The sequence below is a fragment of the Haemaphysalis longicornis genome, unplaced genomic scaffold, assembly GCF_048455015.1.
Source record: "Haemaphysalis longicornis isolate Haplotype H1 unplaced genomic scaffold, Haemaphysalis longicornis Haplotype H1 scaffold_12, whole genome shotgun sequence".
Classification (NCBI taxonomy): Eukaryota; Metazoa; Arthropoda; class Arachnida; order Ixodida; family Ixodidae; genus Haemaphysalis; species Haemaphysalis longicornis.
In genome coordinates, this window is record NW_027526225.1 from 99,249,018 (window position 1) to 99,266,604 (window position 17,587).

Below are 17,587 nucleotides of genomic sequence, written 5' to 3' on the forward strand. Positions count from 1 at the left end.
GAAAAACTTGAGGTGGGTTTGGACCGGAAATTTGACTGGAAAACGCCCCCCACAGGAAGAGTTAGGCTGCAGGTATTCGTAGTGCGGGTACATGTCCAACGCTGTCGTCTGCCTTTTGGGTTATCTTCGGGAGTAAAGTGGTGCGTGTGAAACAGCCCCGCTCAGTGCCGCAGTCCGCCGTACTGTACTACACAAATAAGCCGAACGTCTCCGAAAATGGGCCCGTGGCGAAACGGGATCGCGGTTACGCAAATGTCTCGAGCTACCAGGAATGCTCGCTATCCATGCGCAACGCGTCGACTAGGCGGGGGCCGTGGATCCAGTCGGCGGGCGCGACCAGTGGCGGCGGCGACACCCGATCCTTTGGCGGAAACCGTGACAGGACGCAGCAGCGCTCGTCGTTTCACGGAGCATTCCCCGGCCGCCGCCAAGAAGCGCGAACAAAGCGACCGATTGAAAGACGGGCCTGGCGGGAGACGTCCTCGTATTCGCTCGCGCACGAAGTGCGTTGCGCTGGGCGGCCGGGCTGCGGAAAAGGCGGCCATGGGCGTCAGCGGAAATTTCTTTCTTTTTTGCCGGGTTAGGGTTGGATCATACCTGGAGTGGGCAGAAAAACGTGGATCGGCGCAAAATTGAGCAAACCATTGGTTAACGACCGACTGTAACGAGAAAGCCACACCCCTTCCCGACAGATATACATGTGCTGTCAAAGTAAGCTGGAATGTTTTTTTGTGAGGATCATTTGTTTCTTGTCCCGAAAGAACAGTTCTGGTCATGCGTGGAAAAAAATGGCGCAGCTTGTGGTGCAAGGCTGGGGAAACAGCAGAGCTAGCGGCCCCTCCCCCTTCGTCCCGGCACCTCACTTGGATTTCCGAACTTGCCGAACTTGATTTCCGAACTTGAAAGTTCTCCATGACTGGCAGGCCCGGGTCGTTTTTTCCTCAGCCTTTCACAAAATCTCTCCCCAAGTGGAACGCGTCAGCACGAGCTATAACCCGCGGCAACCGACTTCGCGAATGAGTGAGGGAGTGAGTGAGTGCTTTATTGAAATGGAAAGTGGAAAAGACGTGTACTGGGGATATTTTGAACTCATTTGGGAATTCAGCTGCATACAACCCAGTTCGGGGGAGGGGAGAGGGGGAATGAAAGGGGATGGATGAGAACAAATGGGGACAGAGAAAGAGGGAGAGATAAGGAGTGCGTAAGGCTGCCCGGCAGGCATTGGGCTACCGCCGTTGTATGAGGTGGGCCTCCTCGAGGAAGGCCAGGCCAGGACAAGCCGGAATGCTTCCCGCCGGATAAAGTTCGGGACCGTCGGGAAAAGCAGGTCCATCAGGGTGTGGCATGGGCAGCCCGAGACGCTGGACAATGGCCCGCGAGCAGAGCTTCGGGCTTAGCGAATGCGCGTCTGTAGCGCTAGCTGTCCTCTGCTTCCCACTTAAGGCGCGGACGCACGTGAAGTGTTTTCTTGGTATTTTTTGCGAGGTCCTAATTTGGCGCAAGCCTGGACGACTCCGGGCGCTCCTCAAGTGCGCGCTTCGGTTTCTTTTTCTTTCTTCTTTTTTTTTTTGCGAAGGGCACCGGACCAAAGGAACCACCCACTTCAGCCACTGCGGCGAAGGGTGCCGCGTTCCAGTACAGCAGGCCACATGACACGTGTTTAATCTACCTGGCCCGAGGCGTGGTGAAGCGGGCCGGGCAGTGTCTTCAACTTGTAACAGCAGCTTTCGCCCTCAACAAAATCATTATTGGCTCTCTGCCGCTCGGCACATTGCATCTTCAAACACACGCCTACTCTCACTGCCCTTTGACCCGCCGCAGAGATCGGCAACAAGGCTCTACGCAGGGCCGTTGGCTAGTGCAGCAGGCCGGCATCTGGTCAATTCACTTTTCCCTGCAATCCCCCTCACCCCCAACGACCCCTTCCCAGTTAAATCCACTCTCCCCGATCCACTTGCCCCGCGTCCATGACTCTTCACCCCGGTCACATTCACATGCTACGCTGACGCGAGGTATTACTGTCCTTGTGCCCCTTGCGTCACAGTGCCAGCCCTTTCCACAACTCCGGCAGTTGACCCTTTCGTACTCCCATCCTACTTTCCCGCTTGCCCTCCCTCCGGCGGCGATCGTCCACACGACTTAACAGTACCCTCACTGTTCTTCCCCGCCTTTGCATGAGCTCGGGCCCCCGCAGGGCGACGGTGTTGCAGGCTCTTCGCGCCAACAAAGACCTCCATGACGACCTCTCCCTCCACTGCCCTGCCTCGGCCACTGCGGTGCTGGTGCCATCAAGTCACTGGGGGATTACTGACCCGTGAGATTGCTCGCCGGATTACGGTGATCTCCTGGACATGGCGGACAAGACACATTAGTGCAGGACCCTGCAACAACACTTCGAAGACGTCTGGCACTCGCTAGGCTCGCTACAGACGTCCCATACTTCCTTCTCCTCCGCACCCTAGGGGGCGTCCAGCTGAACATCCTCTCCTCTCCAGCCCATCTCTAGCTCTTCTACTACTAGTAGAAGAGCTAGAGATGGGCTGGCCCCCTAGAGCTAGCGCTAGAGATGGGCTGGACGAGGGACTACTAGCCCCCGTCCATATGCACACCCTTTCCTCGTGTCCCGCGGCCCAACAGTCCGCTCATTACCTTAACCCTCCTGCTTCCAGCTGGCGAGTGTGGTCGCCGACCTGCTCGCCATGGTAATCTTTGCGGAGGAATATCTTTATCACAGCTTTCTTTTTTTTTACGTCTTTATTTCTGCATTTAACAGGTTACAACCCTTGCGACAGAAATGGGGGGATTTATGGTGGAGGGGGAGGGGGCCGCTGTCCACGTCTTCGAGGTGGGGTGGTCCCGAGGTCGGCTCTGCAAAGAAACGGCCGGGGGCTCTCTCGTCCTTAAAATATTGGGGAAAAGCCTGCCAGAGCCGGAGTGCGTCCGATGGTCCAAAGTGTGATGGTGGCTCGATCCACTCCTGCAGGGTGCCAGGTCGGGGTCCGCCGAGAAACTGAAGTGCAGTCTCCCAAACCGCGGTAAAGGCAGGACAATGCCACAGAAGATGTTCAGCCTTTCTTTTAATTAAAAAGATACCGCCCTGCAACTTAGACTAGGGGGTCACAGAGTAGCTGCAGACGTCCATCAGATAACTTGGAAACTTGTCTAAAAGATTTTTCCTCCTCTATCGTACTGGGCATTGTTTGCACGCTGGAGTCATAGCACTCGAGCAGGGCCGTAGCCAGAGGGGGGGTTTGGGGGTTCGAACCCCTCCCGAAATCTTTTCCAGGCAGCGCGTTAGCAATAGTTACTGTTGCTTTTGGCAAGACTACCCCCTTCCCAAAACCCATAACCCCGTCCGAAAAAAATTTATGGCTACGGCCCTGCATTCGAGCTATATCGCGGCTATATAGGCCGGTTTCCTTTCAGCTGTAGCAGTGAACGCATTCGACAGCTACCTAAAATAAAATCGCAACAAAATCTGCGGTAAAACTGCGACAAAAGTAAAATTGCGATAAAAATAGCAACGTTAATTTTTGCCTGTCACGTGACCACGCATGTTCAGACACGTTGCATGTTTCGTCCAGTAGCGTGTTATTGCAAATATCTGGTTAGGGATCGATGACGCCATTTTACTGCACTTTGGACGCCATTTTGGACGTGCTGCACGTTCTTGCGGGTTTCCACAAGTGACATCAAACTTCCGCGCAAGCACGAACGTGAACGTTCTGCGTTCGGTGAGAAAAGAAAAAAATATATATACATACATACAGGGTGTTGCAACGATAACTGGAACACTTTAAAAATTTTTCCTGAGTGATCCGCCGCTCTGTTCGCGCTCAAACTTCACACAAAGGTCGCATTTTGTGGTCTATTTTGTTTGACACAGGGAACAACAACGGTACTTACCTGTTTATTCTGAAAATAAATGAAAACGATTTTCGCCTATGGGAAAATGGCCGCTGATTTGAACGTGCGAGCCAGCGCAAGTTGATGTTGGAACGACGGAACCACCTGCAGAGTGAAACGCACGTTTGGGATTCACGTACGGAGCCAAATGGTGCAGCAGACGATCAGAAAATGCACCTAGAAATGAGCTAACAGACGATCAGAAAACCCGGTTTTCGGGCTCGCACGTCCAAATCGCCGCCATTTTCCCATAGGCGAAAATCGTTTTTATTTATTTTCAGAATAAACAGGTAAGTACCGTTGTTGTTCCCGGTGTCAAACAAAATAGACCACAAAATGCGACCTTTATGTGAAGTTTGAGCGTGAACAGAGCGGCGGATCGCTCAGGAAAAATTTTTAAAGTGTTCCAGTTATCGTTGCAACACCCTGTATATAAGAGCCGGTGCGTGACACAGACACGAGGCACCCGTTGCAGGTGATAAAAAAAGCTATCGGTACTTGACTCCCTTTTAGACGGCTGATAGACACGCCGTTGCCTTTAGTACAGTAGAGGCCACTTGAAATAAGTACATATGACAGCACTATACCTATAGCTACGTCAATCCACCTTCCCTGTTTTGTTGTCGCTGTCAGTAATAAATAGAAACAATATCCGTCGATAGTCAGTGCTGTCCTGCCCTGTATTTCAGTTCTTAGTACTGTTTAGTAATGAACGGTTACCAAACCGCAGAGTTAGCCCACTTTTGCGATCATCCTCGCAGCACTGATAAGAAATCACGCAGCGTCGATCCTATCCTTCGGGGTTCTCCTGGGATTTCTCTTCCTCAATTATGTCTGATGTCAGACATCAGCCAACCAGCATATGTTTTTTTACGGTATTTCTCGACCTCATTATACTGAAAGTCAATCAATTAATTAGCTTTCAGCAGCTTACAAAAAGTTCAGAACAAGTGTAAACAGTGGAGTATTGCTGCTGTGTGCTGGAAGGAAAATGAAACGGAAACCTCGTTGGCTTACTTACACACGTCCAAGCGATTATATATATATATATATATATATATATATATATATGAACCATACATTTTAAACATTATAATGAGCCAACCATCCGCATTCTTGCGCGATGCTTCTTCCGATACGAGACGGACGCTCAGCACGTGAATTCGGACCGCGCTGCTCGATAGCGCTGGACCAGACGGCGTCACGCTGGACTTGCTTCCTCCCCGGCCCCACACTTCCCCCGCTTTTATTAGTTCATTCAGCCTTTCCTCCTCTCCCTCTCCCATCCGGCGGCACTTCGGTGCTCAGGCTGCAGCAGACAACGGCGAAGGCAGGGAAAAGCAGAAAGAACAAGAGCGGAACGGTAGTAGACGCTGCGTGTAGCCGGCGGAAAGAACTGAAGCGTGCCGCCGCGGCTGCGGAAAGTGCGATAAGCAACGGTGTCGCCTACCGCAGCGGCCACTCGAATTCGTGTGCTGCACGCCGGGGCAGGTTGCGAAAGAAAAAGGCGAAATGCCACGAAACTGCTTTGAAAAGCCACGGGAAGGGAGCCGACGGCGCTCGATGCAGCGCGCGAAATGTCGTACAAGGCGCCAGAAGAGTATTCCGCTCTTTATATTTTGTGAGAAGTGTAGTAGTACTCGCTGCATAATCAATATTTTCTGCTTTGACAGTGAAGTTTTCGAAAGGTATAATACGCAAAAGGGCATTCATTTTTAATTTGTTGCGTCATACAAATGTATGAAACTGTTCCTTTTCAGCAAGGTGCACTTTTCAGTGCGCAGTTGTTTAGCAGCAAACCGAAAAAAAAAAAATAATTGTTCGCCGTCCCACCCGAAGCTAACCAAAGAAGAAGCCACACAATTCCGAAGACTGCAGACAATCTCATTTCCGCACGCCACACAGCTGTCCAATATACACCCCACGCTCCTCAGCTACGACTGCAAATTCTGCTCTAGGACGCCCAACACACTGTACCACATGGTGTGGGAGTGTAAAGGCGTCACGGAACTACCAGAAGTCATCGCACCGGAGCAGTGGGAGGTCCTGCTGACAAGCGATGTCATTGTCCTGGAAAACCAGCGTGGCCTGGTGACCAGGACCATTCGAGCTGCAGCTGGCCATGGCATCCCGGACTAGGGACGCCACCCACCATGGATGACCGACAACCATCCTGCGCTCCCTTCTTCCAATTCGATTGGAGAAATAAACGTTTTTTCGTCCTCCTCTGGCTTCACGCGTGGGCTATGACGCGCTCCGTAGCGAACGGTTACGGATTTAATTAGACCTCGTGTGAATCTTTGCCGTGCGCTTATATCTCCACACACGAACGTCGTCGTTTTTCGACTCCATCAGAAAAACAGGGCGCCGCGGTCGAGCTCGAACACCCGTCCTTGTGTTCAGCATGCACAAGAGGAGAAGCAAAACCTCGCTACAACGAAATGTTTTATATAGCGAATTTCGCCTAATCTATGAGGAAAAAAGGCTTATGCTTTGAACTGATGGGGTTGTACGAAACGAATCGGCGGTGACCGCCGTTTAGTGCGAATTATCGCACGAACGAAACTATAGGCCTAAACCCTCCTTTGGCCACCCGAAGACGAAGGCGTCATTGACTTTCAGAGGTGTGGCGACCTGCAGAAAACGTCCACTTAAATGTAGCTGCAGCGCTTCAGGGCAACTTCAGCCTCGAGTCTGGAAGGTAGGAGGCTCGGAGAGGTATCATCTTTGGATACCAACGACATCAAAACTTTCGTTTTTATTTTTTGCTTCTCGACAAAGCAGGAATTGTACTCAAAGCGGGTAAAGTGCTTGCTTCACGGGCCTACGAGGTTACCTCGCGCGCTTCCCGCGTTACTGGACATGCTTGAAGGATTGTCCACTTTCACCCTATATAGCTTATAACGAATGTTCAGGTCACTCTGGTTTGTTTGTAAAGTTACTCAGCTCCGCGCGCGCGAACACCGGACGTGAGTGACGCACACCTTGCCATTGCCCGCATGACTATGCATACAACAAATAAACATTTTCAAAAGCCGTCGTGTAAGCTAGCTTCCTGTGTAAAAAAAAAAAAAAAAAAAAACGTGTACACGTAAAGGCAGTTTATGCTGGCCCATTTATTGCGTTGCAGCAGCTGTGGCTTTGCAACCGGAAAAAAATAACCGGTCTCCAACGCACGTAGTCACGCTATAGAATTACTCGAGGCATGCATGCTTTTCAAGAAGGGAGCATATCCCCAAATACATCTGGCCCTGGTATTTGTTTTTCTTGGAGAGCCTTTCAGTTTGATCATATGCAAAAATATTTACACCCCGTTTTGTCATAGCTTTAGTCGCAGGTACGTTACATGCATATGCTTTTTTTCTACTGAAGTCGCTCCCTGACATGTGTAAAAGTAGAATGAAGTTTGGAGACGCAAATAGCTGCACTCTGCGTCGAGCGTCCGATCAATGAAACATTCCTAGTCTGGGAACATTTAATTACCCCGGCTGTCGGACGAGAGCGGCAGCTACAGCCGCATCGTGTCTGTCCTGTCAAATGAGGACGAGTCGCGAAGAATGTTTGACAGCACCTGCACAGTAGGGCGGACGCTCAAGCGGCTGTGGCTGTAACCGCAGGGAGCAGTCACCTTGCCTCTCCCGCCCCACCACAGGTGCGCTCCCTCGTGTGCTCGCGTACAAACGTACTGGGCTGCTCTGGCTGGGCTAAGCGCACTCAGCCAGGCGTAAAACGCCGCGGTCAATCAGCATTTCTCGCGGTCCATGCACGAACACAGACACGGGCGCGGGCGAACAAAAAAGCCCAAAAAACACTTTCACCCCTCGCAACCGGCGCGGCGAGTCCGGCGGACACTTGTTGCTTCGCCGCTTGCGCGCAGTGACGCAAACATTCCAAACTTCATAAAAGATCGGCTCCCATTGGACGTCGGGGCGAGGCCGGGGACCAACAACTTTTGCTATTGGCTAAACGGCGCTGATCGGCGCCATCTTACGCCGCGCACGCCCAGCTTTGCAAATCTCCGGGCTCGGTGGTGGCGGAAAAAAAAAGGCTCCGCCGTCTGGCGCAGTGCGCGGTGTTCCCGATAGCTCGTGACAAACAAAAAGGCTGGCTCCCCCATGGCTGCTTTCCAGGGTCCTGCGTACGGATTAAGCCGGGAATGCATGTTAAAGGTGAGCACTTGTGCGACTTCTCGACGCCGCGACTGCGACGAACGTAACCTGCCGGACGGACCGCACCGCTGTCAGACCGGTTGCTTGTCCGCCCGCTTTTGAAGACTCCGCGTGCTGTTACGCTTCGCTTCACCCACAAATGGCCATTCACGTCGAAAGCGCGCCGTGTGGCTCAACAAAACGGAATGTTTTTTTCCGGTAACGGTCGCGACGGCGTCCACATGTGCTTCCACGAGCGCGTTGGCTTCACAACTTGTTAATTTTTGTCTCGTCTGCGGGCTGTCGCCGAGCGCGTGAAACGCATCGCTGGCTCTCGCGCGCTGCTTTTACGCTTTAACGGAAGCTTTCAGTGCCGTTGACGTGACACTATTTTTCGCGACAAAAGTGGGTCTTGTGAAACTGACCTCGGGCCTGCGGTGTCGGTTCTCCGTGCAGGCGCAGGCGAAGTTTGAGATGCCGCGAGCTGTCGAGGCACTCGAATGGATCCGAGCCGTCACGCAGCTCGATCTGCTGCCGCCGAACTCGGAAAAGGGCTTTCAGGACCAGCTGGACTTTGCGGACGTTTTGAAGGACGGAACCGCGTTATGCACGTAAGCGTACGAGCATCACTGCACGCCGGTTTCCAGGTTAATTTTCTGTGTACTGACGTATATTTACAAACATTATAACTGAATAAGGTAATTCAGTTTTTATTAGTTCGATCTCGCATTACAAATGCACAGTAGGGCTGTTTATACTATAGTTTTGTGCTTCTAATCAGCTGTCTCTTTTATCCTGCGTATAACGTTGCTGTTTCACTTGCAGGCTTATTAATATACTTCACCCCGGATCTGTGCCAAAGATTAATACAATGAAAGCGCCGTTCAAACAGGTAGAGTTTCTTTGACCTCTTGTTTACATTGCGGAGTAATTGTTCAGGTTTCAATCTGCACGCGTGAACGGTGGTCAGTTTATGATAGCAATTTTCTCGCAGAGAGAAAACTTGGAAATGTTCCTGAAGGCCTGTGAGAGCTACGGGCTCAAGTCCCACGACCTGTTCCAAGTGAATGATTTATACGAGAGGAAAAATCTTTACATGGTAACCCGACATACGATACATCCTGGTTCAGAATCGATGTGACTTGTGCAATTTTCTTTGCAGGTTGTTAACTGTATGTTCGCATTAGGTGGCCTGGTAAGTGCACTTTTTGTTTACGCTTACAATGCACAATTTCTTGTGCATTGTACAGCTTGAGGTAGTAACTTGCTAGTATAAATCTGACAAGAGTAATGTGGCCTCCAAAATTTACAATTGTCAACTACCCCTGCAGCACGTTTTTAGTTGTACCTGCCACACAGCAGGTCTAATGACCCCTAAAGTGAATCACATTAGCTGTTAATGCCATTAGTTTGGCGCTACAAGAATACCGAATGACATTCAAAGCGACTGGCATTCTGTGATCGAATGGGTAGACTGTGATCGAATGGGTAGACTGTGGCCTGTGATTAAACAGGGACATTTAGTAATAAATTGAGAAGCACTGTGTATAACACTTCAGTAAAAGTAATAATTTTACCTACATGTTGTTTTATACTTTATGTAGAAAAGAATGTGAACACTCACAAATCTCATCCATGTTCACTGCGACCCAGACGTGGATTTGCTGCCACTGCACAACCTAAATGTGCAATATTAATGAATGTAACATTTAATTCTCCCTTTGCTATACAATGCGAGTAGAATGGAACAGCCTCCCATTTCATTGGTTCTGTGCTCATCAAAAAATAGTCCTCCAAGGGCGTTGCTATCGATAAAGGAAGAACTGGTTTCAGCTACTTGTTTAGCAATATCGGATAAGCCTGTGTGTGTGTACATAACAGCCTTTTGTGGCTGTGCACAAAATCTTTCAAGCAAGGCTTGAAAAAAAAAAAAAAAAAACCCAACCAAGCAACAATGTTTTGGGTTAAATAATCAGCCAGCTTACCTATTTTCCCGTCTTCTGCCCGCCTGACTGCAACGTTTGGCGGAAATGCTCTATTGCAGGCGCAGAAAAAGGGCTACGTGGGCCCCACAATTGGAGTCAAGGTCGCCAATGAAAACCCGCGAGACTTCACCAAGGAGAAACTGGAGCTTGGCAAGACCATCATTGGCCTTCAGTCCGGCACCAACAAAGGCGCCTCGCAGGCCGGCATGACGCCCTACGGTGCATCCAGACAGATTCTTCCCGACGGCCGGTGAATGGGCCCCCCTTCGAGTCGTGAACTTTCCACTGCACCGGTGGCATCTCCTGCCATCGAGTTTCTGCAGAGGCTGTTCTCCCGTGCAAAGCGTCCTGTTCTCGAGTCGGCCCCACGAGCGGGCGACAGCCGGTGGTGTGTGTGCCAACCTCTGCCATAGAAATGCATTCACTTCGAACAAGGCGTGTTCCGCTTGCGTCGTCTAGAGCGAGTCCTGGCTTCTGTGTCCATCCATTGCGCTCCGCTGTGCCCCCACTTTTTCCGTTTTCCGCACCAGTGTCGTACAACTTGCAGTATTGCCGTCTTCTCCCGGGACGTCCGTATTGTGTGCGAGTATTGCGTCGCCTTCCCCTAGGGTTTTCTTGTCGGCACAGGCCAAGCGTTTTACATTAGGATTTTGAAATTTACAACGAGAAATCAAAGTATCGACGTGCTGAGTATTGTTTATGTTAGCTTTGCCGTTGCTTCATTGAAATAAAGCTATTACGAAGAAAGAGGCAAACTGGTTTGTTCATAGATCTTTATTCTCTCTGACCTGAATAGCAAAACCCTGCTATACTACGGTGAACAAAGTTGTGTGCCTTCGGTTTGCATCGCTGAATTGCATTCGACCAACGAGTCTGCTCCAACCTGAAATGCAAAGCATCCTCCGTTCGAGAGGAGGGGAGGAAGATACCTTGGGAGGCAAACGCAATGAGTTGTCTGCGCGTCTTAACAGTCTTCGGAACAACCCCGTATCGACCTAAAAAAGGCACGTCAAACATTCACGCTGGTATACTAACCCGTCCTAACGATGTGTAACAAAAGAACTTCTGTGCATGGTAAGCCAGAGGTGCTCGGGAGGATACACGACGAGTGTTTGCATAGTATGCAGGTATAGCTGCTTGTAGGAAGGGAGAACGCACAAGCCACAGCCTTGGTTACGACAGTCTCCTCCATACAATAATTTACTCTCGCACATTTCCCTACTGGATGTGGAACACACTTCTACACGCTTTCGGGGCTTTTTAAACACCTGTCGGCAACAGCCGACTGCCCAGAGAAGCTCTAATACCAAAACGACGGTCAAGTTCTTGAATAATTTAAAAATGATCTATAACAGGCAAAAGGAAAAAAGCTTTTGCTTTCGTATTGGCAGAACAAACGTCGCATTTAAACACACTCAACCTGAGTAAACTAGTATTTACAAAGGACAAACAGCGATAGGGTGAGGGAGCACGACAGCATCTCGTTTGCTGTTCCCCGATGCGCAGAAAATGCTATGTACAAGTGTAAAAATGCACAGTACAGGGATGTAAGAAAAGCAAATGACTTAACAAGGGAAACAAGACTGGCATTCACTCCTGTGTGCAGAGAACAATGACGATCACCGCACAGAAAACACGATTTTGCCCAATGACTATCACCACACAGAAAACACAATTTTGCCCAATGACGATCACCGAATACAAAAGACAATTTTGCCCAATGACGATCACACAGGTAACACACTTTCGCCCAATGACGATCACCGCACAGGAAACACAATTTTGCCCAATGACGATCACCAAATAGAAAACACAATTTCGCCGAACCTGTGACATTGATTTCACAATAAACCTCACCAGCACATACCCGTTGAAGCCGTGGACCCGGGACCAGCATTCCCAACACCACTGCAGCTCGGTAAAGCTGTCCTACCGCTTTGAATGTAGCATTCTTGCCTCCCTGGCCAGCATGGCTTAAGAAGATTATACTGCAATGTGCTTGGCTATGTACCAGTCTCTGCAAAATCTACCAGCTGATGCAACAAATGAAGCTTAACCAATTTTGGCACATTAATAGTGATTCTTAGCAACAAAAGGTAATCGATACATTTAATAGCACCAATCCCGACCTTGCGGTGTATATTTGCTAATCACTATTGAAATTAGTTCTTCGGCGCACTGTGTGTGAACTGTCTAGTAACTAACAGAACTCCACTGGCACTCGCGTGGTAAAAAAAAAAAAAAAAGCAAACAAATTATGTCTCCGTTGCACTACCACAGGTGCAATTTTTAACGAAAAATAAGAGCCAAGTTTTCCACACCAATTAAACTTTTGCATAGGCCAAGAGAAAAAGCTGCAGGATGCTTTGCTGGCGTAGTTCTGTGCAGCATATGAGGGTTGCTACTTCAGACCAAGAAACACCTTGCTTCTGTATTTCCATGCACACATTTTCCACGCACTCAAACAATGAAACAATCGGTCGCCCAGCGACCTGAAAAGGGATGACAGTAGCACCGCAAGTGCTAAACGCTACTTCACGTTGGTCACACTCGAGAAGTTCCCACACGTTCGTCGACAATGCCTGCGGCATTTGGCAATGGTCCAAGCTGTCAATCTGCTCTCGCTGTGTGCACAGCGTCTCGGGGAAGCATTCCCCGCACCCCACAGTGAGAACTGCTTTGCTCGCAATTTGATCTGCTACTGGCTGGAAGAAGCGGCTTTCCTTGTCGCAACTTCCCTTCTCTGAGCCTCGCGTTTGTGGCCCTTTTTCAAAAGGAGCCAGCTAAACTCATTTTCCAAGGCTCGCAATTTAACCCCTTGATGCCCAGTGTTGCTCAGGAGCAACAAAAACTCAAACATGTCTTTTCACGCGCACTTTGTGGTTTTTTTTTTCAACATTTAACACCATCTAGCGACAGATAAAGATTGACAGAACTTCAAAAACTAAAGAAGAGAGGGCAGCACGTACTTCCGTGCGCTTTAAAAAAAAAAAAGTTTGAGTGTCAACTTGCATCAGGCCCGGGTGGCTCAATGGGCTAGCGACAGGTAATCGATATCGTGCGATTTCGTTGTTATTACAAATGATAGCAGTACAAACTTTACGTTATTCTCTACACTTGAACCATAAAGCGTGCTGATCAAGGCAGCTCTCTTGTTCAAGTGATATATGGGCAGCAAGTGCCCAGAGTGTCCTAGTGTCCGTCCTAATGAAACATTGTTTTCTTCTGAGTTCATATTTGTGATGTCGGAAGTCCTTTTAGATCATAAAAACTTAAAAGTTTTGGGCATCAAAGGGTTGCACAATAACACTTAGAAAGCAAAGCCCCATTTGGAGTCATCACCGCTAATATCGCTAAAACATCACCCATTCCTTTCACACACTTTCCCAATTGCTCTGTGCCACTTTCTTCCAAGAACATAGTCACTGGCCAGGGTCACTCGTTCAACATTCTCGCCGCACAAGTGCCCCTCTGCTTGACGTCTAAAAACATCGCCTGAAGTCTTTGAATGCGCTCTCGTGGACGACAGTTCTGCCGCTGGACCCTTCACACGCACACACACACACACCTGCCGATGTTGGCCTGCTGCTCAGCACACGATGATGATGACGACGATGCCCGATGAAGCTGTACAGGTTGATGAGTGACACGTCTTCGACAGTCCGATAGGAAACTTGGTCCTGGTGAAGAGCTTCTGAGCGGTGGAGAGGAAACTGCACGGCGGCGGCGCTCAGCGCACGGCGTGCACCTCCACGCTGGCCTGGAAGGAGTTGTGCCTGGCCAGGGGCTTGGGCAGCCGCGTGATGGAAGGGTCGGGGGGCAGCTGCGGAGAGGATGCCCGGCTGCCCAGCGAGGGGGGCTGCTGCTGCTGCGGGGGCGAGCGGCCCTTCTCCTTGCTGGTCAGCAGCGGCTCGAAGTACTGCAGGTGCTCCGAGTCCTCGTGCGGCGTCATGGTGCTGTAGCCGTGGTCGCTGTCGCCGCCGGGCGGCCGCCGGTACGCCGTGTTCACCCGGTACGGAGAGACCACCACCCGGTTGTCGTACGTGCAGCCCGCCAGGTTCAGGTGGTGCGGTCCCACTGCCAACAGCCAGTAGGGCGCGGGGTTACTCAATACGAACCGGTCGCAGCACTCCCCACAGGTGGCCCCATGCATCAAAAACCGGTTGGCCTCCCCCGTGCTGGGAGCAAGCGCAGAGCAAGTTGACTATCCTGTCATCAGCAGAAAGGTCAAGCAGTTCTCAATTGCTTGAGGCTGCTGCCTTAAGCCATAACCGCCTTAATTAGGAAAAAAAAACGTGGAAACATAAGTAAACATTACTTAATAGTGTTTCCTAATTTGAAAAGCAAGCTTTATTTTGTTAAGTCGTGCTATTCAGTAAACGTTTAGCAAAGTCCAGTTTAGTTTTCATCCCCTAGGCGTCGCAACAATACACTCGCCCCCTCGACGAAGCAGGAGTGCTTGTGCCACTCGGATTCCGAAGTGGAGTTCGCAACGAGGGGATATTGAAGAACTCTGGTCATTAAAAGGAGCTGGCGGGCGACAAAACATTTGCCTGGACAGGACTGCTAGCCCGTTTGTTCGTTGGGCCTCGGTGGCATGTGCAGAGAGAGAAAAGTGCACACTGCAGGTAGCAGAGCCGATGAAACTGCACTTTTTCCTAAGACTAAAGACTGATGTGATGCCTATACATCGATTGTGCTGGGCACTGTCATCTCCTCCCCCCTCGTGTACATTTCTTTCTGTGCTAATATGGCACCAACCAGCCCGACAGCAGCCTGCTTCAAATTATGGATTTACAGATGGCTTACAGATTTTAACCGGATGGTTATGCTGCATTGCAGCCACTCACATGACCAATGCACCTCCTACACTGGGCCATACAGATTTCTAAGCCTTGATACATCTCCATTCCCACTCCCATCATGGATGTGGGAAGCGCATCCAAATGCAGCATTTTACAAAATACCAGCTGGCAGGTAACTTGCAGACAGCTGACGTGTCATACAAAGCCCTACCCCTAGCTGCTTCTGCAGGATGATTGCTTTCCAGCTTCTGATCGCACAGTCTCTGTTCTCTGGTTCGACCGGATAACTCCACATACTGAAAGCTTCCAGTGCAGTAAACTAGGACTTCTATAGGTTGTATTCACTGGTGAGGCACGCATGCAGGCAACCACGTGAGTGCGCCATCACTGGTTACTTTGGGCTCCACGGGATGGTGGTATTTGCCCATGCTAAGCACATGATGTGCGTTGGATGTTCCAAACTCTACCCCACCGAACTCAAAGTAATGCCTCGACTCCAATGTAAGTGCGATTAATAACATCTCTGTTGACACCACCGTTGAAAATTGGGTTGAAATGGAGCAGACGACGCACTGCATGCGGGCACAGTGGCACAAGCCGCGCCATGTCCATGGCCGTTTCCAGTGTTGCCAAGCAAATAAATTGACAGCTAAACTTTTCAATGAATACTATCTATACAGGGATTCTAAACTGCGGTATCCAGCAGAGCAAAAGTCTACAGGAATTTAAACTAGTGCACACTGCAGCTACAAGTAACAGCGTAACACACTCAATCGAGCAGTCCTTTCAAGGCACCCCATCTTTTTTACAGCTCTAGCTGCATGGCCAAAACCAGAGCCGACTAGCTTGATGCCATGCGGCTGGCACCAATGCAACTGACCGGGACTGGGGCTGGTGTGGAAGTCCGAGTCGTCCACGTCGTGGAACACCTGCCCGGCCCCCTGCAGGGGTGCGGCCGGGTAGGAGAGGGCGTAGTGGCCCGAGGAGGAGCCCCGCGTGACGCGGTTCTTGTAGCAGTACACCAGGAAGGCCACCAGGCAGAAGGCCCCGATCATGCCCCCCGCCACAGGACCCAGAGGGGTGCTGCGGATGTACGGGAAGTCTTCCTCCAGGGCGCCTGCGCCACACACCAGTCCCACAACGTCAGTGTGTGAGAAAACCCATCGTCAGCATCTGCCACAAATACCCCGGTCACATGGCAAATCTAATGTCATTCAAAGTGAATGACATTAGCTGCTAATGACATTCGGTTTGGCCACGCGGGTCTACACGGCGAAACAAATGCCGTTTGATAGGGACGGTGGTGATTATTACTTGCAAAACCGCAAAATAATATTACAAGTGCATCTAGAATGTTTCCATACGTAATATTCTTTAAAAATATAATAAAGGATTTTTTAAAAAAATAGAAATGAGAAAATCAGCAGTTACCGTAAAAACCCGCGTATAATACGGACCTGCGTATAATACGAGGTGTAATTCGGGGACAGCAAAGTCAGAAAAAAAGTTTTCACCCGCATATAATGCGAGGTAAATAGCACAGAAAACCTTTATTTTCACTGCAGTTACCGTTCAGTGATTGTCAGTTTTCGCTGGCACTGTCTCCCGACGTCCGTTCAGTCATCGTCAGGTTCGCTGCCGCTGTCTCGTAAAGTCGCCTTGTCGGAAATGCCTTCCCACAGAAAGTGGTCCGCAGTGCCATCAAGGGCGTTCGAGATGCCGCATTTCTTAAAAGAGCAACTGACGAGCTCCTTTGGGATGCTGGCCCACGCATTCGCGATCCAGCCGCAAAGCACCGCTGGAGAAGCCCGCGTCAGCCATCCGGTAGCTGTCACTTACGGGTCTCCTGACCTCATCCACTCTTGGTAGCAGGACCTGATGCAGTCTTTGAAAGGCTCGTTGATGCAAACGTCTAGCGGTTGCAGCTGGGATGTCATTCCTCCCGGAATGACAATGAGTTCGGTGCGGGGTTCGCGCCACAACTTCTTCACGGAATCGGCCAGGCCGCAGCGAAAGGCGTCCAACACGAGCACTGACGGGAACCCCCAACAGTGCTCCAGGCCGCCGACACAACACAGACTTTATCCAGTCAAGCACCAGTTGCTTTCTCCACCCGCGAATGCTGCCTTCGGTGACGCCGACCTGCCGTCCTGCGGCGCAATTCCTGATGGTCTCGGCACATAAAATAAGTTTTCTTTTAATTGCAGCCGAATGCTGCCTTCGTGCACCCGACATCGTGATAGACTTGAGATGAACGTGCCGATCCTTCGCGTGGTCAAAACAATCAAAATGGCGCCGGCTGAGAGAAGCAGCAGCCAGCTAACACCACCGCAAGATGGCGCACCCGAACCGAAAGTGCAAATTTTTGGCTGAAAACTTTGGGATCCACATATAGTACGAGGTACAAATTTTAAATAGTAAAATTGGGAAAAAAACCTCGTATTATACGCGGGTTTTTACGGTAGGTGACATCAGTAGACATCACAAGCCGAGACAAGTTTGCAAAAAATCCATATTAGTGTAGCGCACGCACCGGGGATGAGGTTTTCTTTTTTGTTAGTACCTGTTTGTCTTTCTTTATATGAAAAACAACATAAAGGGGAGAATATAAGTTTACTACAGTTTTTAGAAACAATATTCTTTGGTTTACAACTGGACTTTCCTCTCCAGTGACGCGCCACTGCTGTCAAGGCTACTTCATTTGACTGCTGAATGAGCTCCCCAACCTCAGATACCCGCTAAA

At 50.1% G+C, this 17,587-nt stretch overlaps 2 protein-coding genes across 2 annotated transcripts in view; one reads left to right on the forward strand and one right to left on the reverse strand.

Moving 5' to 3' along the window:
- Positions 1–7,881: 7,881 nt before the first annotated feature.
- LOC144163079 (myophilin-like) lies at positions 7,882–10,788 on the forward strand. Its single transcript, XM_077693878.1, has 6 exons — positions 7,882–8,075; positions 8,511–8,665; positions 8,880–8,946; positions 9,049–9,153; positions 9,217–9,249; positions 10,099–10,788. The coding sequence occupies exons 1-6, from the start codon at positions 8,022–8,024 to the stop codon at positions 10,291–10,293; spliced, it is 609 nt and encodes a 202-aa protein (XP_077550004.1). The 5' UTR covers positions 7,882–8,021; the 3' UTR covers positions 10,294–10,788.
- A 2,840-nt stretch (positions 10,789–13,628) lies between these two features.
- The window catches only part of LOC144163075 (VWFA and cache domain-containing protein 1), a 58,722-nt gene continuing 54,763 nt past the window's right edge, over positions 13,629–17,587 (reverse strand). Inside the window, exons 27-28 of the mRNA XM_077693873.1 lie at positions 15,725–15,961; positions 13,629–14,116 (exon numbers count right to left, since the gene is read on the reverse strand). Of these exons, the coding sequence (XP_077549999.1) occupies positions 13,770–14,116; positions 15,725–15,961 (584 nt within the window). The 3' untranslated portion in view covers positions 13,629–13,769. The remainder of the gene's footprint in view (positions 14,117–15,724; positions 15,962–17,587) is intronic.

Excerpts from the sequence above, each read along its gene's own strand:
- LOC144163079 (XM_077693878.1), top strand. The coding sequence starts at position 8,022 with ATGGCTGCTTTCCAGGGTCCTGCGTACGGATTAAGCCGGGAATGCATG. Across the intron at positions 8,076-8,510 it reads GCCGGGAATGCATGTTAAAG|GCGCAGGCGAAGTTTGAGAT; the intron begins GTGAGCACTTGT and ends TTCTCCGTGCAG. Across the intron at positions 8,947-9,048 it reads TGAAAGCGCCGTTCAAACAG|AGAGAAAACTTGGAAATGTT; the intron begins GTAGAGTTTCTT and ends ATTTTCTCGCAG.